The 21,923-nt window shown below is 40.1% G+C and overlaps 7 protein-coding genes and 1 long non-coding RNA gene across 8 annotated transcripts; 4 read left to right on the forward strand and 4 right to left on the reverse strand.

Moving 5' to 3' along the window:
* On the forward strand, positions 296-2,339 carry LOC104722082 (expansin-B3-like). Its single transcript, XM_010440189.2, has 4 exons — positions 296-632; positions 751-1,051; positions 1,586-1,715; positions 2,008-2,339. Exons 1-4 carry the CDS (start codon positions 470-472, stop codon positions 2,209-2,211), a joined length of 798 nt encoding a protein of 265 aa, XP_010438491.1. The 5' UTR covers positions 296-469; the 3' UTR covers positions 2,212-2,339.
* LOC109127702 lies at positions 3,196-5,161 on the reverse strand. The gene is made up of 2 exons (XR_002034243.1): positions 4,509-5,161; positions 3,196-3,962 (listed from the first exon to the last, which is right to left on the reverse strand). It is a non-coding gene; the product is annotated as an uncharacterized LOC109127702 (long non-coding RNA).
* Positions 5,466-5,992, forward strand: LOC104722081. The gene has a single exon (XM_010440188.2). The coding sequence runs from the start codon at positions 5,608-5,610 to the stop codon at positions 5,866-5,868; it is 261 nt and encodes an 86-aa protein (XP_010438490.1). The 5' UTR covers positions 5,466-5,607; the 3' UTR covers positions 5,869-5,992.
* On the forward strand, positions 6,267-8,023 carry LOC104722083. The gene has a single exon (XM_010440190.2). The coding sequence runs from the start codon at positions 6,649-6,651 to the stop codon at positions 7,891-7,893; it is 1,245 nt and encodes a 414-aa protein (XP_010438492.1). The 5' UTR covers positions 6,267-6,648; the 3' UTR covers positions 7,894-8,023.
* On the reverse strand, positions 8,045-11,835 carry LOC104722084 (external alternative NAD(P)H-ubiquinone oxidoreductase B1, mitochondrial-like). Its single transcript, XM_010440191.2, has 9 exons — positions 11,566-11,835; positions 10,986-11,244; positions 10,686-10,892; positions 10,351-10,601; positions 9,218-9,542; positions 8,861-9,124; positions 8,648-8,769; positions 8,443-8,562; positions 8,045-8,348 (listed from the first exon to the last, which is right to left on the reverse strand). Exons 1-9 carry the CDS (start codon positions 11,643-11,645, stop codon positions 8,261-8,263), a joined length of 1,716 nt encoding a protein of 571 aa, XP_010438493.1. The 5' UTR covers positions 11,646-11,835; the 3' UTR covers positions 8,045-8,260.
* Positions 12,716-14,271, reverse strand: LOC104722085. Its single transcript, XM_010440192.2, has 2 exons — positions 13,860-14,271; positions 12,716-13,547 (listed from the first exon to the last, which is right to left on the reverse strand). Exons 1-2 carry the CDS (start codon positions 14,227-14,229, stop codon positions 12,859-12,861), a joined length of 1,059 nt encoding a protein of 352 aa, XP_010438494.1. The 5' UTR covers positions 14,230-14,271; the 3' UTR covers positions 12,716-12,858.
* LOC104722086 (U3 small nucleolar RNA-associated protein 6 homolog) lies at positions 14,374-17,285 on the forward strand. Its single transcript, XM_010440193.2, has 6 exons — positions 14,374-14,841; positions 14,955-15,626; positions 15,969-16,418; positions 16,504-16,676; positions 16,753-16,936; positions 17,028-17,285. Exons 1-6 carry the CDS (start codon positions 14,449-14,451, stop codon positions 17,118-17,120), a joined length of 1,965 nt encoding a protein of 654 aa, XP_010438495.1. The 5' UTR covers positions 14,374-14,448; the 3' UTR covers positions 17,121-17,285.
* LOC104722087 (protein ULTRAPETALA 1) lies at positions 18,451-20,415 on the reverse strand. Its single transcript, XM_010440194.2, has 3 exons — positions 19,967-20,415; positions 18,921-19,245; positions 18,451-18,832 (listed from the first exon to the last, which is right to left on the reverse strand). The coding sequence occupies exons 1-3, from the start codon at positions 20,175-20,177 to the stop codon at positions 18,658-18,660; spliced, it is 711 nt and encodes a 236-aa protein (XP_010438496.1). The 5' UTR covers positions 20,178-20,415; the 3' UTR covers positions 18,451-18,657.

Below are 21,923 nucleotides of genomic sequence, written 5' to 3' on the forward strand. Positions count from 1 at the left end.
ATAAATGAATGAAACATATCAATTGAAGAAGAATTAAAGATTGAGTCAGGCGACTCTCTCTCTCTCTTAACGGATTCTTATTCTCTACGACAGAATCATGCGGGAAATTTCAACGGTCGAATCTTTTCAATTACCAAAACACCCTTTTAGGTCCCCTCCTGACAATGACACGCAGGATCGTGCGAAATCGACGCCTTAACTGTCGGTGGGTCCTTATTCCTAGTGGCATCTTACCGTAAATAACACCAATGGCTAAGGGACTAAACCGGGAAAAAACTTTACAAAACAAAAAGAGAAACCACAGAAAGCAAACTGTTTGCTTCTACTTTCTTTGGTCTATATAATAACAACAACAACACTGACATATCAATTCTTACATAACTCTCTCTCTCTCACTAACTGTCGGTAAACTAACTTCTTCACCTTTTCCGGCTCCGATTCTGCTCGGGAAAATAACTCCGGCAGAGAAATGCAGCTCTCTCCGGTCATGTTAGCTACATTCTGCATTGTTGTCCTGCAGCTTCTTGTTGGCTCGTCCGGTTTGGCTACGACCCATCGCCACATGTCCAGCTCTCGTTGGCTTCCCGCAGTCGCTACCTGGTACGGAAGCCCCAACGGCGACGGCAGTGACGGTAATTTTATAACACATTATTAATTGAATACCGTCACACTCTAGTCCCTAGACACGATAAACTAATTAATTAATTATTAATTTATTATAAACGACCGGAATTGCGTATAAAAATGTAGGAGGAGCGTGTGGGTACGGTACGTTGGTGGATGTGAAGCCGTTACATGCGAGGGTTGGAGCGGTGAATCCTATCCTCTTCAAAAACGGTGAAGGCTGCGGCGCTTGTTACAAGGTTCGTTGCTTGGACAAAAGCATTTGTTCCAGGAGAGCCGTTACCGTCATTATCACCGATGAATGTCCCGGCTGCTCTAAAACTAGCACTCACTTCGACCTCAGTGGTGCTGTCTTCGGCCGCTTGGCTATTGCCGGTGAGTCTGGCCCTCTCCGTAACCGTGGACTCATCCCCGTCATTTACCGCCGGTACGTATGTATATTTATCCTCATTTATTTTTGTTGATAAAGATATACTAGTTCTCAATATTATACTCTCTCCGTTTCAAAATATAAGATGTTTTAGAGAAGTTTTTTTTTTCATGTTTTTAATTTTCTATGCAACTTTTAGATTAGTTTAGTATTTTATATTATGCGATATTGTTTCTAATTGGTTAAACTTATTAAAAGTATAAACTTTTTAATGTGTGTGTTTTAGTTAAAATAAAATGTAAAGAGTATTTAACGCTTATTCTCATTCAATAACTAACTCGTGACAGTGCACGAGCAGATTAAAAAAATAGGAATTATTTAGGTAATGGGGCTAAACAGGGGTAAACAATTAGTTTTTTTTTAACAATTGGGTGTGAATGTATTAAACAAAAGAGGCAAATTAACGGCGATCTCGTTTTTTTATGGTCCCAACCATTTTTGACCATTGACCATATGATGTGTGTATCTATCTCTTTTTTCTCGCTGATATGTTTTAGTTTTACTCTTCTTCTTTTGCATAATAAAATAAAGGACGGCATGCAAATATAGAGGGAAGAACATAGCGTTCCATGTGAATGAAGGATCAACTGATTTTTGGCTATCTCTGCTAGTTGAGTTTGAAGACGGAGAAGGTGACATTGGCTCCATGCACATTCGCCAAGTAACTCTTCTTTTCTTAATAACCAAACTGCACTCACTTCTTTAACTTTCCTTTTTCTTACCACAAAGTCACTTCCACTTCAAAAGTCTTGCTTTATTTATAGTACTAAATAAGAAAAAGGATGAAAAGATCTTAGTGGAGTGAGCATAATGATGAATCTTTATTGACCAACTAGCTTGAAAAGGCACACCACACCATTCAAAAGTCTTCTAAAAAGTAACAATAAAACAGACTCAAAAGTGTAAAGACTAAAGACTGATGGGTTTTCTCGTGTTCTGAATGTTTGGTGCAGTCAGGAGCTAGGGATTGGTTAGAGATGAAGCACGTATGGGGAGCCAACTGGTGCATCGTTGGAGGACCACTCAAGGGACCATTCTCCATCAAGCTCACCACTTTGTCTGCCGGTAAAACACTCTCAGCCACCGACGTTGTCCCTAGAAACTGGGCTCCCAAAGCAACTTACACTTCCCGCCTCAACTTCTCCCCCGTCCTCTGAACCAACTGATCTTCTACATAGTCAAAGACCATAAGATACCTACTACTACTTGTGTGATCATTTTTTTTTTCGAAGAGAGAAACAGAGAGTGACTGCTAGCCGTGGGATGACAAGAAAGAAAGTTCATCCTAATCCAACGGCTCTTGCGTTCTCNTTCTTAATAACCAAACTGCACTCACTTCTTTAACTTTCCTTTTTCTTACCACAAAGTCACTTCCACTTCAAAAGTCTTGCTTTATTTATAGTACTAAATAAGAAAAAGGATGAAAAGATCTTAGTGGAGTGAGCATAATGATGAATCTTTATTGACCAACTAGCTTGAAAAGGCACACCACACCATTCAAAAGTCTTCTAAAAAGTAACAATAAAACAGACTCAAAAGTGTAAAGACTAAAGACTGATGGGTTTTCTCGTGTTCTGAATGTTTGGTGCAGTCAGGAGCTAGGGATTGGTTAGAGATGAAGCACGTATGGGGAGCCAACTGGTGCATCGTTGGAGGACCACTCAAGGGACCATTCTCCATCAAGCTCACCACTTTGTCTGCCGGTAAAACACTCTCAGCCACCGACGTTGTCCCTAGAAACTGGGCTCCCAAAGCAACTTACACTTCCCGCCTCAACTTCTCCCCCGTCCTCTGAACCAACTGATCTTCTACATAGTCAAAGACCATAAGATACCTACTACTACTTGTGTGATCATTTTTTTTTTCGAAGAGAGAAACAGAGAGTGACTGCTAGCCGTGGGATGACAAGAAAGAAAGTTCATCCTAATCCAACGGCTCTTGCGTTCTCTCCTCTTCCTTGTATTGTGGATTTGTGTGTTGTTTGCGTGTGATGTGTGATGTGTCGGTGAGGGTGTTAGGAGTCAATGTAGCCATCTCCAAAGGGGAGATAGAGCTAGGAGTAGTATATGGTGGTGTCATGTCTGTTTTTGTTTCTATATAATCCTTGTCACTATCTCTTTCTATTATGGGACATGACATAATATATCACATGAATATTTATCACTATCTCTTTCTATTGTGGGACATTACACAATAATGTATCATATGAATATTCAGCACACTACTTTAGAGAGAGCATTGAATTTGTACCAGAATCTCCAGAGTATATATCTCTTCTTATGTTCCTCTCTTGAAACCCAATAAGTATAAAATAGTCTCCGAAGCTTCACGTTCCACTCAGTTTCAGAACTGCGTCTCTGTGTTTGTTCCTAACTGATTTTGGCTCCTAACAGTTGTCCTGACATCGGTTTTCACTTTTAGTATCCTTTTTCCCTGTTTTTATTGGAGACTTAGGATGGAGGAAGTGGCATTATTATACGTGGTGGAAAATTCGTCTTGAGCTTCAAGAAACACAGCCACATTATTGTTTAGTCACCCCAGGTTTAGGATCCTAACTAAATTAACCATCACTGAAGGTTGCTTGTTCTTCTCTATGTTTTTCTTAATGTTGGGAACCACACATGGGAAGATTGCTTTCCAGCAGTGCTTGTCAACTTATTTGTAGAACTTCTCTTGGTTAGCCAAGAAAAGCTACAAGAGACAAAATCCACTCAAGTGGTACATATGGCAGAAACCTGAAAAAAAAAAAAAAAGTGAAGTCAGAGCAAAGTGCCAGTTTACTGCATAACCTTCTCCCTTTCACGGTCATTAGCCTTGTTGGTCGCAAGTGATGTTCTTGTTCCCTTTTCTTATACAAAGCTTTCTTGAGTTCTTCCGCTTGAGCTATGATCTGATCATGCATTTCCTTCTGTCCACAAAGTGAAATGGTGTTTTAACTTGACCAACTAGAGCCAAACATTAAGATCAAACATTGAAATATAGTCCTTATATGCTAAAAGTCATGGTCAGGACTCATGATTATAGTATCATCAGAGACTAGAACTGCTTATAACCAAACTATAAGATAGATAGTTTGACAAGACAATAAATGTGATGACATAGTTATAACAAGAAGAAGCAGACATGGCTTATCTATATTATCACAAGATTGATATCACTTATAAGAAAAAATACTATCAGAATCACCGAAGATAATTACATCTGAACTACTCAACTATATATATACACATAACATATTACGCAGGGTCTTAATTCAAAACAGATTAATGGAGGAGGCTTCCAACATTGGAAAAGATAGAGATAGTTTATAATCGAGGAGGATCTTTACAGTAGTTGTATTTAGATGCAGAAAACAGACTTTCATCATTACGTTCAAAACTTTGCTTGGTAAAGAAGGCTTAGAAGATCTAGTTATAATAAGAAGTGGAGTGAACGTCGAGAACAGAGCACTGACCAGCGTAGAAACACTATTTCTGAATCTCGTTATGGATCTGGAAGCATCAGACTCGAACATTGAGTCAGCTCCATGAGGAAGGAGATCCAAATCCGTAGCCTTACGGTAAAGAGAAGCCTTCACGGTGGTTGATGGGCCGGAAAGTATTTAGTCATCAAAACTGGCCAAGCTTTTATAGATGGGATGCACGTTTTTTCAGCCTTTGCTCTAAAACGGTGTCGTTTGTTTAAACACCGGAAAAGGATAATAGTACTAATCTCTCTCTCTTTTTATAAAGTTGCAATCTCTCTAAGCATACATTGTGTATCCTAGTTAATGTCTTAATGAGGTACTTTTTTGTTCCACCTCCACAAACCAAAGAGCTCTGATTGGTTGTATTGAATTAAAACCACTTATTAGCAAATAGAATTGTTGTTTAAGACGCACGTGAAGACGCACGTGACGACCCAATAAGCGGCTTACACGTCAACGAACCCCTCGTGGGACTCTCCGCCCGAGTCCTCTTCTAGGAGGCATCCCCACATAATGTAGCCAAAGTATTGTTTTGGCCTTACCCATGGCTACATTTACATTTGATGAGATAAAACAAAACAAACAAGAGACAATTTACATTAAAAACTCAAATAACACCAAATTAAAAAAAGAAAGAAAAAAGAGTGGGACCTACACGGGTGGGGGAATCGATAATTGAAGCAAACAAAGGAGGGTGATGGATGACTCATCTTGAGGATAGGACCCTCTAAGGTCGCCACTTGGTACCTTCCTTACTCAGCCACTTTCAATTTCTCTCGAGATTTTCACGTGTAAATCTATCTCTCTCATCAATATCGCTTTAACAAAACCTGGATCCCACCCACTAATCCATTCCACGGTATCGCTATTTTTTTTTTTAAGATCTTTTCAAAGTTACATATTTACCCTCACTCTCATACCCCTTCTGGCTATAAGTACCAACCTCACCCCATGCTTTACCTTCCTACAAAAATCATCCATTTACAGAAAAATTAAACAACAACAGCTTCTCAAAGTCTTTCAAAGCTTCTTAAAGGTTTCTCCAATTCACCAAGATATTAATTATATACCAATAAAAAAAAACAACATGAGTTATCTGAACAAGATTTGGATGGCAGCTTCATTCGTAGCAGTTCAAGGAAACGCCGATCACGGCGTCAAGTTGAAAAGCGGAATCACCTCCGCTCACCGTCTCCAACGCAGGCTTTCCTCCGATCTTCGTCCTCTCGCCGCCGCTGATCTCGCCGGAGACAGTATCCCAGCTGAAGAAAGACGTCGTAACTCTTCTTCAACCCCCGATGAGTCTCTCCGCCAAGTCATGTACCTCAACTGCTGGGCACAAGGCTAAATTCTTAAAGTACGTCTCCCCATCTTCAAATGATGGTGATAGATGACAACGCTTATGATGAACGAACCCGCTTGAGTCAGATTCTTGATGCAAACTGTATATATAAGTTTGGTTTCATCTCTGATGGTTGACTCGCGCCGCTGTTCATGGACTCGCTTGAGTCATGTTTTTTTTTTTTTTTTTTTTTTTTTTTNAGTTTTGGTTACATCTATGTGAATACTAGAAATGTTTGAAAAAATCAAAGCAAGCGTTTCGATTCGATTATGCAAAACTCTTTTATCTGGAATCTTGATTGCGATTACCACTTAATTCAACTTTATCCACAGTGAAGTGCGATTATCTCAATTTAATTAAATCAAAATAATCCCAAAAGATTCCAAAACCATCGTTATCCAATGAGACATACAGGTCAGTCACTCCATCATGTTATTTATTTATTTAAGGTGGTTGTCATTATTGAGAGTTTGGTCTATTGTTGTACCAAATGAATAATTTATTCACAGGCCCAAATATATCTCAATAAACTATTGGGCTATATTGGCCCAATAGCCCATTTATATAACCTCTCGCTTTAAACGAAATCGGAGCGTGTCAGGTTTCATCCAACGGTTCAAATCTCACGACGCTCCTCACTAGTGGAGAAAATAATGAGTAACGTCTCTCATTCATTTCCCAACGGTCAAATAAATCCTCAAGAAATACTCAGCTTCTCTCCCTTCTCCATCTTCATCCTCAAGTGTCCAAAGTCTTTACTCCAAAACCCTAAATTCAATCAAGAAAATGACTTCAATCGAGGCTACAGAAACGGTTAACGCTCCTCCAAAGCTTCAGATCTGGAACAACGCCGCTTTCGACGATGGAGATTCCCAGATTACTTCCGCCATCGAAGAAGCTACTTCTTGGTCTTCTCAACTCAACGAATCATTCGATTCCGATGGTATCAAAGAGAATCATTTCTCAATTTCGGTTTCCTCTTCGCTCCAGTCCTCAGTCTCGATCACCACCGATCAAGAAGCAGCAAAAGCAGCTCCGTCGGCGAAATCCAAAACCGTCAAGTCCAAATCCGCCGCGGATCGGAGTAAACGAGACATCGATGCAGAGATCGAAGAGGTAGAGAAAGAGATCGGACGGTTATCGACGAGATTGGAGTCGCTCCGATTAGAGAAGGCTGAGCAAACGGCGAGAAGCGTCGCTATTAGAGGAAGAATCGTCCCGGCGAAGTTTATGGAATCTCAGAAACCAACAGTCAGATTCGATGATTCGTCTCTCCAAGGATCCAAATCAAGAAGAGGCGTTAGTCTTGGACCGGCGGAGATATTCAATTCCGGGAAGAGATCCGAAACTGTGACTCCGATTCAATCGGCTCAGAATCGTCGCAAGTCTTGTTTCTTTAAGCTTCCTGGTATAGAGGAAGGCAAAATGACGAACAGAGGTAATAATAATAAAGGAAGAACGAGTTTGAGTCTGAGTCCAAGATCTCGTAAAGCCAAGGTGATGACGGCGGGTCAGAAGCAAGCAGCGACGACTGTGGGATCAAAGAGAGCGGTGAAGAAAGAAGAAGGTGTTTTTTCGTTGATCCAGCCTAAGAAGCTATTCAAAGACGATGAAAAGAATGTTTCTTTGAGGAAACCATTGAAACCTGGGAGGGTTGTTGCTAGTAGGTATAGTCTAGTGAGTAAGACGCAGCAGGGTGGAGGAGAGAAAGATGTGAGGAAACGTTCGTTGCCTGAGAATGAAGAGAAAGAGAATCATAACAGGTCGGAGAAGAGAAGAGCTTCTGATGAGAATAGCAAGAGTGAAGGGAGAGTGAAGAAGAGATGGGAGATTCCGAGTGAGGTTGATCTTTATAGCAGTGGTGTGAATGATGTTGATGAGACTCCTATATGTGAGAAGCTACCTAAGATCAGAACGCTTCGTCGTCTTGGAGGGAGCCCTCGTGATTCAGGTGCTGCTAAAAGAGTTGCTGAATTACAAAGCAAGGATCGTAGTTTCACTTTTTGCCAGCTTCTGAGGTTTGAAGAATGAATGAATGTTCCGGTCTATCAAAATTGAACCTCAACTCTTGTTGTGGTTACTTGATTGTGAATTTGGTTGGTTTTGATTTGTTTTTCTGCTTGCTTGCATCTGAATTGTAGAGCAATGAATCTTTGTTGGAATGCTAAATGTCTTTTCTAAATACACAAAGATTTTTGTTATCTTTTGTAAATGATGAAAGATTCTTTCAAAAGGTTTTGCTTTGCCAAAAACAAACAAGAAGGTTATATAATCACAAGGATGGCGCCACAGCTTTGTGAGATTTACACCAAAAAACAAACAACACAGAGAGAGAGAAAATCTTTTGGTTCTCCTTAAAGACAATCTCACAAACACATAACAAATTTGCAGTAATGTCTCAGATGCGGCTTGAATCCCTCCCGAATATGTACCTCCTTGTCCAGTCTGACACCACCAGAGCCCTTGTTCGCCAGCTAACTTGCTTGCTGCATTCACCACATCATTTTTGTTTCATCTGTTCAACCCTTAATTTTCTATACATCTGATATAATGAATCATAAGAGTTTCTTGCTATTTTACCTTGCATAAACAGAATACCAGAGCCACTGGGTGCTTTTTCCAGCTGAAACCCAGTCTCCAGGTAGTTCAGCAGCTGCTTGGTCCCCTCCCAATGGAGCAAATTGTCCAAAGTGCTTGTACCTGTAATCAAGCACAGAGGTTGCATCTCTATATCTTCAAAAGTTTATGAGGATGCATGGTCCTGAGTTCATTAGATTAGACATACTGGAAGGGGCGAAACTGATGATGCCCGCCGGTTCTGAAGCGCTTAGGACCTTCAGGTTGCTCTTTACACTGCTCCATCCTGTTGAAGCATTTTGCAAGATAAGCCCCTTGTTGGGCAGCGACCTATACAAACAAACAAGCAGATCATAGATCATTGACCCAGAGTTCCTTGACACAACCCATGATTATACGCATTGGTGAAGGCACCAGGTACCTGAGCAGTTGCAGGCAGGGTCTTCATCTGTGTATCAACCTCTGAGAGAGCCAATTTGAATGCCTCGATGTCTACTTCTTTCCTTTCATTTCCTTCAGAATCAGCCAGCAGGTCGTTAACATTCCTCATATGCTTGCTTTTCAGGTACAACTCCACCTGCGGGTACCTCACAAGGATATCATCAACCACGTCTCGCAACTCTTCCATGGTCAAGGTTCCTGAGTTGTCCACATCTGCAGCTTTGAATATGTTTGCAATATCCTCCTAAAGTAATCACAACATCTATCAAGGTTCAGCATGCATCAACAGTCTAACGGAACAACATCAAACAGTCTAATGGGTTCACAGAGTACAAACCGTGATTTTGCGTTGAGCTATAGAAGCACAATCGCCAACTGCATAAACATTCTCACATCCTTTCACTTGTAACCACTCATTAGTTGCCAACGCACGTCTGCCTCCTTGCTCAACTTGCTCCATGAAGTCGCTGATAACCGGACGGGTTCCAACTCCAGTGGACCACAATATCAATCCATGAGGAAGACTTACGACTTCTCCACTTGATTTGATTTTCACAGTGATATCCTTATCAGACACAGAAAGCACACGCATTCCTGTCTGAACATCAATACCATCTCGCAGGAACTTTTGCTCAGCAAATGAACTGATACGTTCATCAAATCTGCAAACAACCATTTAGTCAAACTCAAGCTTGGCTGAAAAAATGGCGAAAAGGATCCACACACAGTGTTGTTTTCTACTTACGAATTCAAAATATGATCTCCAGATTGAATGAGTGTTATTTTCACGAGCTCTTTTACTGACGGGTATATTTTGGTGACATCTTCTTGAATAAAGTCATGTAGCTCAGCTGCAAACTCCACACCAGTAGGACCTCCTCCCACAATAACAAAATGAAGCTTTCGTCGTCTTTGTTCCTCAGTGAGACCAGGAAGGAGTGCTTTTTCAAAACAATCTATCACTCCTCTACGAATCCTCTGTGCATCCTCTACTTCCTGCAGTGTTTATTTTGTTTATATGAATTGAAGTATGAAACTGGAAGAATTATAAAAATCACAACTTGAAACCAATGAAGTTACCTTGAGAAAATGGCAGTTCTCACGTACACCAGGAGTGCCAAATGTGTTGACTTGTGCTCCCACTGCTACGATCAAGTAGTCATACCCGAGTGAAAAGTCTTGGCTTGCTTCAGGATCATCCTTGAAAACTGGTCGACAGTGAACCTTTTGGTTAACAGGATCGATCTTAAAGCAATCTGCTTCCCACAATTCGATTTCCCCATTTTTCTGCAAACAAACAACAAAGGCTACATAAACTTAGCAGATGATGATGATGCCTCTCTCTGCATACAGTTTGAAAGAGAGATCCAAAGTACATACCTTCTTAGTTANAACAACCATTTAGTCAAACTCAAGCTTGGCTGAAAAAATGGCGAAAAGGATCCACACACAGTGTTGTTTTCTACTTACGAATTCAAAATATGATCTCCAGATTGAATGAGTGTTATTTTCACGAGCTCTTTTACTGACGGGTATATTTTGGTGACATCTTCTTGAATAAAGTCATGTAGCTCAGCTGCAAACTCCACACCAGTAGGACCTCCTCCCACAATAACAAAATGAAGCTTTCGTCGTCTTTGTTCCTCAGTGAGACCAGGAAGGAGTGCTTTTTCAAAACAATCTATCACTCCTCTACGAATCCTCTGTGCATCCTCTACTTCCTGCAGTGTTTATTTTGTTTATATGAATTGAAGTATGAAACTGGAAGAATTATAAAAATCACAACTTGAAACCAATGAAGTTACCTTGAGAAAATGGCAGTTCTCACGTACACCAGGAGTGCCAAATGTGTTGACTTGTGCTCCCACTGCTACGATCAAGTAGTCATACCCGAGTGAAAAGTCTTGGCTTGCTTCAGGATCATCCTTGAAAACTGGTCGACAGTGAACCTTTTGGTTAACAGGATCGATCTTAAAGCAATCTGCTTCCCACAATTCGATTTCCCCATTTTTCTGCAAACAAACAACAAAGGCTACATAAACTTAGCAGATGATGATGATGCCTCTCTCTGCATACAGTTTGAAAGAGAGATCCAAAGTACATACCTTCTTAGTTATATTACGGACAGACTCCACAATGCTTCTAGCTTCAACAGTTCCACAGGTTACGCTAGGTAACAATGGCGTAAAGGCAAAGTAGTTCTGCGGAGACACAACCTGAACATCGTAGGAAGTTATATCGAGATCTTTAAGGAAAGATATACCAGCCCATCCAGTCCCAAGCACAACTACTTTCTTCTTCTTTTGCTCCTCCTTTTTGTTAACTGCTGTGTTAGAATCAGAGTATGCCACTATACTTCCACCGCTGCAAAATGTGTAAAGAATACACAAAAACACCCTCAATGAGCAACTCCAAAAAGTGATATTTGCCAAACGCACAAAAAAAAGAACAGACAGAACGTTCTGTTCACACCAAGTAAAGAAATAGCTAAAGCTTTACAGAGCAAGCTAATCAGAAGTAGTTCTACACTAGTAACGGTTTTTATGGAGAAGATTAAAAGGCGGTAAAAAGTCAGAGATTCTAAGATACAACGGATTGAGAAAACGAATCATATAAAGCAAAGAAAGGTCCCGACTTTTCGGAAAGCGATGAAAAAGTTAGAATCTTAGGTAGAGACAGTGAAACCTGAGAGTGCCGAGGAGAAGGAGCTTAGAGGCAAGTGGGGCAGATCGAGAAACTCTTCCTAGAGAGGAAAGTAATGTCATTTTTTTTTCCGGATAAAGCTTGAACAAAAGAGGGTTGATTCTAGGGGGACCAAGTTGAAGAGATCCAGGAGAAACAATGGAGATATAGCTATGACCAAGTATTGAACTTTGATAGAGACTTTTCAGAATCCAGATGTGCTGTGTGAAAAAGTTAATAATTTAAGTACCCGACTGATTCAGGTCTTAGTTAATTTTTATTTCAAGTTTGCCATGTGGAACTTGTGACAAATTCTAATCAAACTCATTCATTATCGATTTCTTTAACCACCCCTCATGATCATAAGAACTGGGCATTATCTTGTAATTCTGTATTCTGTAATTTTTGAGAACCATTATGTTAACAACCCATACCACAGATTCAATATTTTTTTAGATAGGGTCAGTTTAAGTAGAAATCTCTCAAGAGTCGCAAATATTTAAAACCCGACTAATTCAAGCTGTCCTCGCTTTAGTTAATTTAAGCCATTCGACCCCATTTCGTATTGGATATGAATAAATCTATTAAACCAGCTTATGCTCAGTCAATAGTTAAGATTCACGGGTGTTCCGAATGATTCTGATGATAATTCGACAATCTCAAACGAAGTACAGATCTGGAAATCAGTAACCAAAAAAAACCAAACGAATAAATGATAAAAACAAGTGGTTTAGCGGATAATTTTAGAGGCTAAACTATATGATGAACAAGTATGCCTCCACGTTTTAGCACCGCAACTCAATATATGCCTCGATGACTAGCTTTTATTTTCGTGGATTTATATAGAAAATAAGCTAAAGGTGATGTGAGGCAATAAAACTGTATTTAAAAAAACGCAAATCCTTTCTCTCCAACAAAAACCAATACAACAAAATAACAAACAGAGCTTCCAACTATAATAACCAACTAAAATGAAAAACAAATAACAAAGAAAAAGCTGACGAATGAGGTATGAAGAAGAAGAAGCTGACTCTATTATATAGGGTCATTGTGAAGCCCTAATTGTAGCTTTAACCTATATGGACCGTTTCTAACCAGAAAACTATTCCACTAAATGGGCCTTATTTATACGAATGGGTCGTATTAACTATCATTATCCAATCCGCAAAATAATCCTTTTTCTTGTATCTTCAGAAATTTCTCATCAAACATTGGGAGAGCCGGAGAGAGAGGTACAAGTACAAAACACAAACTAGTTTTGATGGTCTCTAAAATTTCTTTGTTACAGCAGAGAATTCAAACAATCATCCAAGTCAAGTGTCTGTATCCAGCCCATTTTGCAGCAAGCCGGACGCCAATAGCCAATGCTGCAGCCAACAACGGTATTGGTGGTGCCCTCCTTAAGTTCTGGCTCTCTTCCTCTGAGGAGGTTTTAGTTGAATTGTGATACATGGCTAGAGCCAGATACCCTGTGATGGCCACTACTCTCACCCATGGTTCCCCTACTCCTGCCAGAACAGCTGCGGAAGGAAGAGCCGAGGTCACATCGTCTCTCTTCTTTATCAACCGGGAATACCCATACAGCCCCAACAAAACAGTCCAGAAGAAAGGCTCTGAGATGTAACTCTGCACAGCTGCGTACCCAACAAGACCCGCAATAGTTACCACATAAGGCTGCTTGCTTATCGAGTTTGGCGCAACAGCTTCTCCTATGGCAAGCACTGATGATGCAAGAAGGATCACCGTGGTTAACTCTCTCACAGGCGTGTAAGCCACAATCCCAGAGTAGAACGCCCGGATACTGTACATTGCAGTCTCAACAAGGCTGATGAGAGAAGTGATGGGATCGCCTATAAAGTGGAAGACAAGAGCCAATGCGAACTTGGAAAGGTCTCCTACAAACCCAAGGATAGCAAAAGCTGCTTTTCTCCAGTTGGATAGCTCAAACAAGACTACTCTCCACGCATACATAAGAAACCCTAACGCTGCAACAGGTGATCAAGATGTTACTTAATCTATCCACAAAGAATATATTCCCCTGATCCAACTATGCAACAAGGTAGGTGAAATACACAAGAACCCTCGAACTAATAGACTAATATTCAAATAATCCATCAATTTACAATCTAAAAGGGAGAAACTAAAACCAATCAAACTCTAAATCAGAAACGCTCCAGCAATTGAGAACAGAACAACATCAAAAATGGAATTTTTAAATCCAAAATTTGATCTTTCCGGTTTAATTCGAGTTGTTAGAAGAATACCACTCAAACTAAGGTAAAGGTAATGGAAAGTACCAACAAAGCAAGGCCATATAACAGGGCTGTCCGGAGCTTCTTTGGTCAAATATCTGAATCTATCAGGCATCGTGCTCTCTCGCCTCGCAAATCGCTCCGCCTCATCTTCAATCTCACCCTTTGGTGCATTTTCTTTCTCGCACCTCGTCGAAACCCTAAGTCTAACACTCAGAAACTTCCCCGGAACCCCGAAACCACGGAGACTTCCGCCGGCATTTGAAAACTGCGGCAGTGGAGCAAGTGTGAGCTTATTATCACCACTAAGATAAGAAAGCCGCGACACAGGAGAAAAAGGAATACGAGAATTGAGGCAGAAGATGGAAGAAGAAGAAGAAAAAAAAAGAGATGAAGAGAGAGCTAAGAGCGTCATCGTCGTCCTGACCTGAAGCTTCTAAAGCTTTTCCCAAGAAGAACAAATACACTATAGCTCATAGCAGCAGTCAACAATGGGCCATCACATATTGGGCTTAGGCCCATATATCTTCTTACTCTTACGGCCCATATATAATAAGTGAAGAAGAAGGAGAAGAAGCATTAAGCGTTTGCCCTACCGTTACCAGTCCCCGCCGAGAAACGAGTAGCAGCAGCCATGGCCGACGTAGTTCAGTACCGCCTCGAGCGGATGGTTGACGAGCTTGATGATTTAGAGCGTAGAGGAATCTTCACTCGTGCAGAGATTAGTGAGATCGTGAAGCAGAGGCGTAAGTTCGAGTACCGATTAAAGCGTCCGAGCCCACTCAAAGAGGATTTTATAGCCTATATTGACTATGAGGTCAAGCTCGATGAGCTTCGCCTGCTACGTAGGAAAGCGGTGAGGCGTGACTCTACGAAGAGAAAGAAGAAATCGGTTTCTGATTTCGCCGGTGTTGCTAGGATTGTGGAGATTTATAGATTGGCTACTATGAGGTATAAGGGAGATATCAATTTGTGGTTTAGGTATCTCGAGTTCTGTAAACAGAAGAGGCATGGGAGAATTAAGAAGGTAATAAAGCTTTCAAATTTGATATTTTTTAACTGTTTTGTTGATGAGATTTTGGAAGATAGGTATGTGTGGATGATTTAATTTGCGTTTATCTTTATCTGCAACATGTGTAGGCCTTGGCTCAAGCTATTAGGTTTCATCCAAAAGTTGCTGGAGTGTGGATATATGCTGCGGCTTGGGAATTTGATAGAAACTTGAATGTTGCTGCAGCTCGTGCTCTTATGCAGAATGGACTCAGAGCGTGTTCTAACTCTGAAGACTTGTGGGTTGAGTATCTGCGGATGGAACTTACTTACTTAAATAAGCTGAAAGCTCGTAGAGTTGCCCTTGGTGAGGATAAAGGAAGTTTGGTGCGTGACACGAAAAGCGTCGAGGATGAGAAGTGGAAAGATGAAAACAAAGAGTTGTTTATGTCGCTGGATGAGAAAGAAGGGAATGAAAAGGAAGAAAGTGACGACTCTAATGTTGAAGATGTTGAGGATGTGACTGAGAAAGTTGACTTCTTTCGGGAAAAAGGGTCTAATGTTCTTCAGGCTATCTATAGTGGAGCCGTTGAGGCTCTTCCTTCTAGTTTTGACTTGAGGAAGCGTTTTTTGGAGATTCTAGAGGCAATAGACTTGGCCCATTCAGATGAAATCCGGAATACGATTCTAAGTGATCTGAAGCGTGATTTTTCCAAGGATCCTGAATACTGGAATTGGCTTGCTAGACATGAAATGAGTGGTTGCATTAGCAAAGAGAGAAGCCTAGAGTTTGCCAATCCTCAAATGCAAAAGGCTATTCAGGTAAAGCTCATCTCCACTTATGTATATACTTAATAACTAGGAAGTATTAATTTCAGTAAATGCCGAAGTCTGCTGAAAATGGCAGCCATAGTTTTCCGGCACTTCCTTGAAATATACATTATATAAATCAAAGTTTAGTCTTAATTTTCCTCCTACTCTTTTTTGTTTGATCTTGAATTCAAAATCTCTAGTATGATAATGTCGGAGGAGAGGATGGGAGGAACATTGGCTATGGGGGATTTGTCTTTATGAGTGTCCTGTATCGCTCTAGCACATTCTGTTTAGGCTTACTAGTAAAAATAGAACGTCTGATAGGGCTTAAATCTTGTCTCTTGTATGCAGGTTTTTGAAGAGGGCTTGCAAACTGTTACTTCAAGTTCTATGTTTGAGATTTATATAAAGTTTTTGATGGAGGCTATTGTACAGTCAAATGGTGACGATGATGAAAATTCCCTTTTGGCTAATCCGGTTGGGGACTACATTACACATATCATAAACGTGTACCAAAAGGCTGATGAAACCGGGTGTTTGACTGAGGAGCTTGCGGATGAATATGTTTCTCTGTACTTGAAACTGGGAAAGACTCATGAAGGCAAGAAGCTAGCAGAAAAACTTTGCTCTGGAAAATTTACTGCATCAGCTAAGTTGTGGCTTTCAAGAGTTTCCATTGAAATAAGATCACTTTCAGGGAACTCAACTCCTAGTAAAGCAGAATTGCAGACAGTCTTTGAGCTCCTTTCAAATGCTTGGAAGAACGTACCGATCTCAGAATCTGAGAGCCTGTGGCTTATGGTATATGACTAATATATTTTCTAGACAATACTATAGTTTGTTGATATATAAGACTACACTAATTAAAATGCTTATTGTATTGCAGGCTTTTAAGTTCTTTGCTCATCAGGGAACTTATTTTGACAAGCTTGTAGAGATGTCCATCCTAGCAGTAGCCAAAAACCATGGGAGTGACAATGTGTTTTCCCTTGCTTCCACGGTGGTGAAATTTGTTCTTGAAACAAAAGGGAGCCACAGTGCGAGGAAGATATACAAGAGGTGAATCACTACTCCTCCATTTTTAATGAGTCACACATGCCAATTTATTCTCACCACTGTAACCGTAAATTTGCAGGTTCTTGGCTCTTCCCGGTCCCAGTCTAGTTCTATACAAAAATTGCATTGAAATAGAGACCAACCTTTTATCCCTAGGTGATAAAGATAGTCTCAGTAATGCCCGGAAGCTATATGATTCTGCTGTTGCAAGTTACAGTCAAGACGTGGAGCTGTGGAAGAATTACTACTCATTGGAGACAAAGGTAAAGTGGATTCTTAACACCATGACTGAAAATCCATACTATGACTTAATGTTAAGTACTTTACTGACCATGTTTTCGGTGTTGATTGCAGAGGGGAACGTCAGAGACGGCTAACGGAGTGTATTGGCGTGCGAGAAAGACTCTGAAGGATTCTGCGGATTTCGTAGTTGGATCTGATTTGTAGGTAGTTTTATGGAGGAAACACTATGCTTTCCCCGTATTTGTGATCCTTAAGAAGATTTTGGTTGTAAAAAAGCAGAAGACTATGTACTGCTTTATGATTCTAGTTCTACACTAGACACATTTTTGATACAAAAACATGTTGCCATATGCCTGAGTCTTTTTGGTTTCTCCTTTCGCATGAAGACTATTTTGTTGGTTTTTCTAAGACGACCCCTTCAGCCTTCTAAAGGTTGAAATGCGACACCGTTTAGAGTCCAACTAAAAAAATCACTATTACTCGGGTCTCTTTCGTTGTTCGTCCCTTTCCTTTGGGGAGAATCAAACCTGTATCAGATTCGAGCTCGATGTCGTTCTTCGTTCGCCGTGCCACGAGGTTAGCTCAGATTCAATCTCAATCGGCCTCTATTACTCAACGCCGTGGTCTCACCAGTGCCGCTTGTACTCTATCTATGATTGCTTTGGAATCTCTTATCTGATCATTTTCACACAAAAAACAAAAAGAAAGGTTGAAACTTTGGGAAGGTGGCTGTTTCTTTTCGTTTCTTCTCCCAGTACATGAAATCTAAGATATATATTAATGTCCAGGTGATCATGGAGCTGCTAAAGTTAGCTTTTGGGAACAGCCCATGAACCCACGAAACTGGAAAGAGGAACATGTATGTGTTTGTACTTATCTAGTAGTGATATGATGGATTTGTAGGGAGTACCCAAAACGTAGTAAGATTGATTCATGCTTTTGCAGTTTGTACTTATTTGGCTATCCGGTTGGGGTCTGCTTTTCTACAGCGGTTACAAACTCTTCACCGGAGACAAAAAGGAGGTTATACTTATACACTCATTGGTTCTATTACTATACGCTCATTTGCTGCATCATACTTCTACGTTCTTAATTATTCCTCTTCACTTTGCAGCAGCCTGTAAATGCTAATGCTACACAATGAGAATGAAGTACACATCTAATAAATGGAGCTCTGTTTCTGATGAATTTACGATTATACTAGTTTCTCATATCCTCTTTGCCTGGTGAAGACGACTTAGTCTATATGTTAAACCCAACTTGTTTGTTTATAGGGCTGATAATAATACACAAATTATAGAGTATTTTACATCACTTTTTGTTTGGGATTCCATTTGGTAAAAGTATGTTCGAAATAAGAGCTCAGGGCCTTTTGGGTATTAAGAAAATGTCTCTTTCCATGTCCCATCTCCTAAATCACAGACCGTAGTAGCTGTGCCATTGACAACTTCGTCTCACAAAGCTGTCAACAGCTAATAAAATAAAGGGTAACAACAAACTATTAATAACACTTTTATGTTTTTTTCTCTGCCACTAGCCAAAAATCAAGACATGCACTAAACTCAGGCATGCTCGTCTGCATGTTCTTCTTGGAAATCAACTTCTTTTTCCTACTTTTTTTTCAATTGCTCCATTCACAACCATGAAGATAAGGTAAATAAGTTTGGAATTTTAGGATTAAGTTATTAAATGCAACGAACGAAGTCTGAGACACTTTTTTTTTCTTAGTTGACTGCCTCCTTCAAGCTTTCACATTGCTGGTGAAGTCGACACAAGTCTGGCAGGTACAATCTGAGAAACGGCATAACTCGCAGCCAAAACAGACGCAGGATGTGCAGCCTTTGCAAGTAGGTGAACGTGTGCAGCCTCTGTACACCTTCCTGCTCCCTCTCTCTTCCTCCCCCTCGCATGTTATCCTGCAACCACCACACCCATTCATTAGTATTATAATACCATCATTTGCATACAACTTAAAACACATACAAGGACTAAAAAGAAACCTACTTGTCGTATGGAAAATCTGAGCATTTCCAGTTTGGATCTGCCATTGCATTGTGGTGCACGCGGCATTCGTCTCTGCTCCTCAACCTGAATCTCCTCTCTTTCCCGCAATCGTTGCATCCAACAAACTCATCTCTGTGGCAAACTTTTCCACCCTGTGATTTGTTTGATCTGCTGCACTTCTTTGATGCTTCATTGTAGTATTTGAGCAGTACTGTCTTTGACAATGGAACCTTTTCACCTCCAATGATAACCCACACATTGTTTTTCCACTTCCTAGCCGTTTCTCTTCCAGAATGCTTCTCAAACGCAGCTGGTGTCAACTTGTCTACAATCATAGAATCAAAACTGTTCAAGTCAGATCACTTTTTTCGAAAGAGAGCTCCAAATGTGCATACATACTAGAAGCTACGGATGGTTTTGGTAACAACAAGAACTAGCGGCAATGAGAATGCATCAAGCTTTGACATCAGAGGTATACGCGTATGTACTACTAAGTGAGGCATATCATATGTCAATAAAGCTACCATGTGGACACTAACAAAGAGACGCAAGATCATTACAGTAACAGACAGCCCAAACATAACAGTGAAGCAAATCAAGCCAATTCATTTTCTGAAAGGACCGATCTACCACACATCATTGACCGTGAATGTTATCAAACGTTATCCAAAGCCATGGTAGCTAGTTTAACTGCTAAGAAAGAAAAGAGCAGTCTTGTTGATAAAGATGTAATCATGCTAAAGACCTTAACTTTACTAGCCCATTGTAATATTAGCTAGACAGAGACCAACCAGCAAAACAAAAGGACTATAGAAAATGAAGAGCTAGAAGAAGACCACACCACCTAATGAAACAATGAAGAGAAAAAGGCAAAAGCTTTCTTAAATGTTAGAAGACAAGTCAAGAGAAAAACGAGAGGCATCAAAGTTTTAATCTTTACACACATTCACATGTAACATGCACACAAATCAAAACCCATTTCCCCAAAACCATCAGAAAGACACGAGAAAGAGACGGAAGGAAGAAAGAGAGAGAGAGAGAGAGACCTTCATCGCAGCCAGGTGTGCATTCACAGGTGATTTCAAGGTCTCCGCTTGGGAAAACCCTAAGTCTAGCAACAGCATCGCCGTATCGGTGACTGGTACAACCACACATGACCTCAACGTAATCGCCACCAACACTGACCCCACTCATCTCCTGTAGCTCCTCTTGCTTGAACAACATCGACCCACATTGTACCTCTTCCTCGTTCGCCATCACTCTCTCTTCTCTCTCTGTGAGATTTCTCTCTCCCTATAAGCGTATGAGAAAAAGGAGAGAGAGAGAGAGAGGAGAAGGAAGAAGAGGAAGGGGGTTAGAATTAGTAGAAGAGAGAAGAAGGGAAGGCCTCGTTTTGGGGTATAAAAGGAAAGCCCTAAAGGAGCACGCATCTCAAAAGCCGCTAAGAGAGAGATCTGATATATCAAAGCAAAAGCTTATTAAGGGCTTTTCGGGAGAAGAGATGAGAGAGAAATAAATAAGAAAGAGTGCGCCTTTATGTTTAAGCCAAAGCCCCCCCCTTTGGCTCTCTCTTTGCCTTGTGGATTTTGGGGTATAGAGAAGAAGAATACAAAAGGATGTGGAATTAGCTGGCCAACAAAACAAAACTCATGGGGCATGGGACCTCTGGATTATACTATATACTATATTATATTTTATAGTATTTTGTTTATACACTATGTAGTAGTATCAATATATATATCACCTACATAACAGTGTAGGGGTGATGAGATGAGAGAGAATGTAGATGGCTGATAAGAGCAGATTCAGAACAGAGGCGGTGGTGGGTGAGAGAGAGATAGAGAGAGGCTTTGATAAGACACAAGAGAGAAGAAAGAAGTTGAGGAATAGGGTTGTGTCAAGTGTTTCAGGTCCTCCTTTGATTTTATAATGTCATAACTCCCTTTTTCGTTTGTACTTACTTACTTCTTCTCACCTTCTTCTTGATTTTGTAATTTGAAAGTCTTTTTTTTTTTCTTTCTCTATTTGAGGTTCTGCAAATTCTTGGGCTCTTCCCTTTCATCAGGATTCATGGGTTACCGAGTCATCATTTCTCCCCCCATTGGCTAGTTTTTTTATTAATAAAAGTTGAAGAAATGTATAAAGTTTGGTTCTTTAATTGAAAAAAAAGAGAGTTAAGTTAATCAAGCTTGTTGTGTATAAAACAACTAGTAACCAAGTACATGACGACGACGTCATTGACATATATGTCTGTTAGGTATTCTGTAATGCGCTCTAACCCCAATGTCATATCTATATTTGTAATGTATATGTCTGTGTTCGAGGAACTCATTTTTTTAATATAGATGAGGGAGACTAGTGTTATATGTAGACCCATATGAATTGTATGTATATGGTATATAGTATGTTGTTGTTATCTCAAGTACATAATGGATGGGGGTTGCACACAAAAAAAAACAGGATGTACATACAATATAATGGTTAGATAAAAAAATGTCGCCAAACAAAAAGGAAGACAATGAAATAATCTTTTTTCAGGGTCATGAACATAAATAAGTTGTTCACTAAATTGTGGTTTTCATGTACCACCATCAAAACATTTGTTGTCTAACATTTAAGACTCTAATAAGTAGTACTTCTTCCTTCCTTCAATTCCTCGTTGTTTCCCAAAAATATGTGGAGGATGGGAATGAACTTATGGAGGAGTCTCAAAGCATTTATTTCCTGACAAATTAATGGGCTTGGGTTTTAGAAATTTATGAGCCTTGGCCTTTTCTAATTTCTACTTTCTTGGTTTTCCATACTGATATATTGCTAGTTTGCTACTCAATCTCTTTGTTCAATTTGTTGAGAATTTGAGCAATGAATTTAAAATCCGACTTATGTGTGTTTAACATAATAGTTCAACTTCTCCTATTTCTTTTTTTGGCATATTTCAAAATATAAGTTATACATAGCTGAATAATTATTTCGTTTGCATTGCAGCAACAATGTTAGGTCCTT

This window comes from Camelina sativa, chromosome 11 (genome assembly GCF_000633955.1).
Source record: "Camelina sativa cultivar DH55 chromosome 11, Cs, whole genome shotgun sequence".
Taxonomy (NCBI): domain Eukaryota; kingdom Viridiplantae; phylum Streptophyta; class Magnoliopsida; order Brassicales; family Brassicaceae; genus Camelina; species Camelina sativa.

Excerpts from the sequence above, each read along its gene's own strand:
- LOC104722084 (XM_010440191.2), bottom strand. The coding sequence starts at position 11,645 with ATGACATTACTTTCCTCTCTAGGAAGAGTTTCTCGATCTGCCCCACTT. Across the intron at positions 9,125-9,217 it reads TAGCTCAACGCAAAATCACG|GAGGATATTGCAAACATATT; the intron begins GTTTGTACTCTG and ends TGATTACTTTAG. Across the intron at positions 8,770-8,860 it reads CCCTGCCTGCAACTGCTCAG|GTCGCTGCCCAACAAGGGGC; the intron begins GTACCTGGTGCC and ends TTGTTTGTATAG.
- LOC104722083 (XM_010440190.2), top strand. The coding sequence starts at position 6,649 with ATGACTTCAATCGAGGCTACAGAAACGGTTAACGCTCCTCCAAAGCTT.
- LOC104722082 (XM_010440189.2), top strand. The coding sequence starts at position 470 with ATGCAGCTCTCTCCGGTCATGTTAGCTACATTCTGCATTGTTGTCCTG. Across the intron at positions 1,052-1,585 it reads ATCCCCGTCATTTACCGCCG|GACGGCATGCAAATATAGAG; the intron begins GTACGTATGTAT and ends AATAAAATAAAG. Across the intron at positions 1,716-2,007 it reads GCTCCATGCACATTCGCCAA|TCAGGAGCTAGGGATTGGTT; the intron begins GTAACTCTTCTT and ends TGTTTGGTGCAG.
- LOC104722086 (XM_010440193.2), top strand. The coding sequence starts at position 14,449 with ATGGCCGACGTAGTTCAGTACCGCCTCGAGCGGATGGTTGACGAGCTT. Across the intron at positions 16,419-16,503 it reads CTGAGAGCCTGTGGCTTATG|GCTTTTAAGTTCTTTGCTCA; the intron begins GTATATGACTAA and ends ATTGTATTGCAG. Across the intron at positions 16,677-16,752 it reads GCGAGGAAGATATACAAGAG|GTTCTTGGCTCTTCCCGGTC; the intron begins GTGAATCACTAC and ends GTAAATTTGCAG.
- LOC104722081 (XM_010440188.2), top strand. The coding sequence starts at position 5,608 with ATGAGTTATCTGAACAAGATTTGGATGGCAGCTTCATTCGTAGCAGTT.
- LOC104722087 (XM_010440194.2), bottom strand. The coding sequence starts at position 20,177 with ATGGCGAACGAGGAAGAGGTACAATGTGGGTCGATGTTGTTCAAGCAA. Across the intron at positions 19,246-19,966 it reads CACACCTGGCTGCGATGAAG|ACAAGTTGACACCAGCTGCG; the intron begins GTCTCTCTCTCT and ends CTATGATTGTAG. Across the intron at positions 18,833-18,920 it reads TCAGATTTTCCATACGACAA|GATAACATGCGAGGGGGAGG; the intron begins GTAGGTTTCTTT and ends TGGTGGTTGCAG.
- LOC104722085 (XM_010440192.2), bottom strand. The coding sequence starts at position 14,229 with ATGACGCTCTTAGCTCTCTCTTCATCTCTTTTTTTTTCTTCTTCTTCT. Across the intron at positions 13,548-13,859 it reads TATATGGCCTTGCTTTGTTG|CGTTAGGGTTTCTTATGTAT; the intron begins GTACTTTCCATT and ends CACCTGTTGCAG.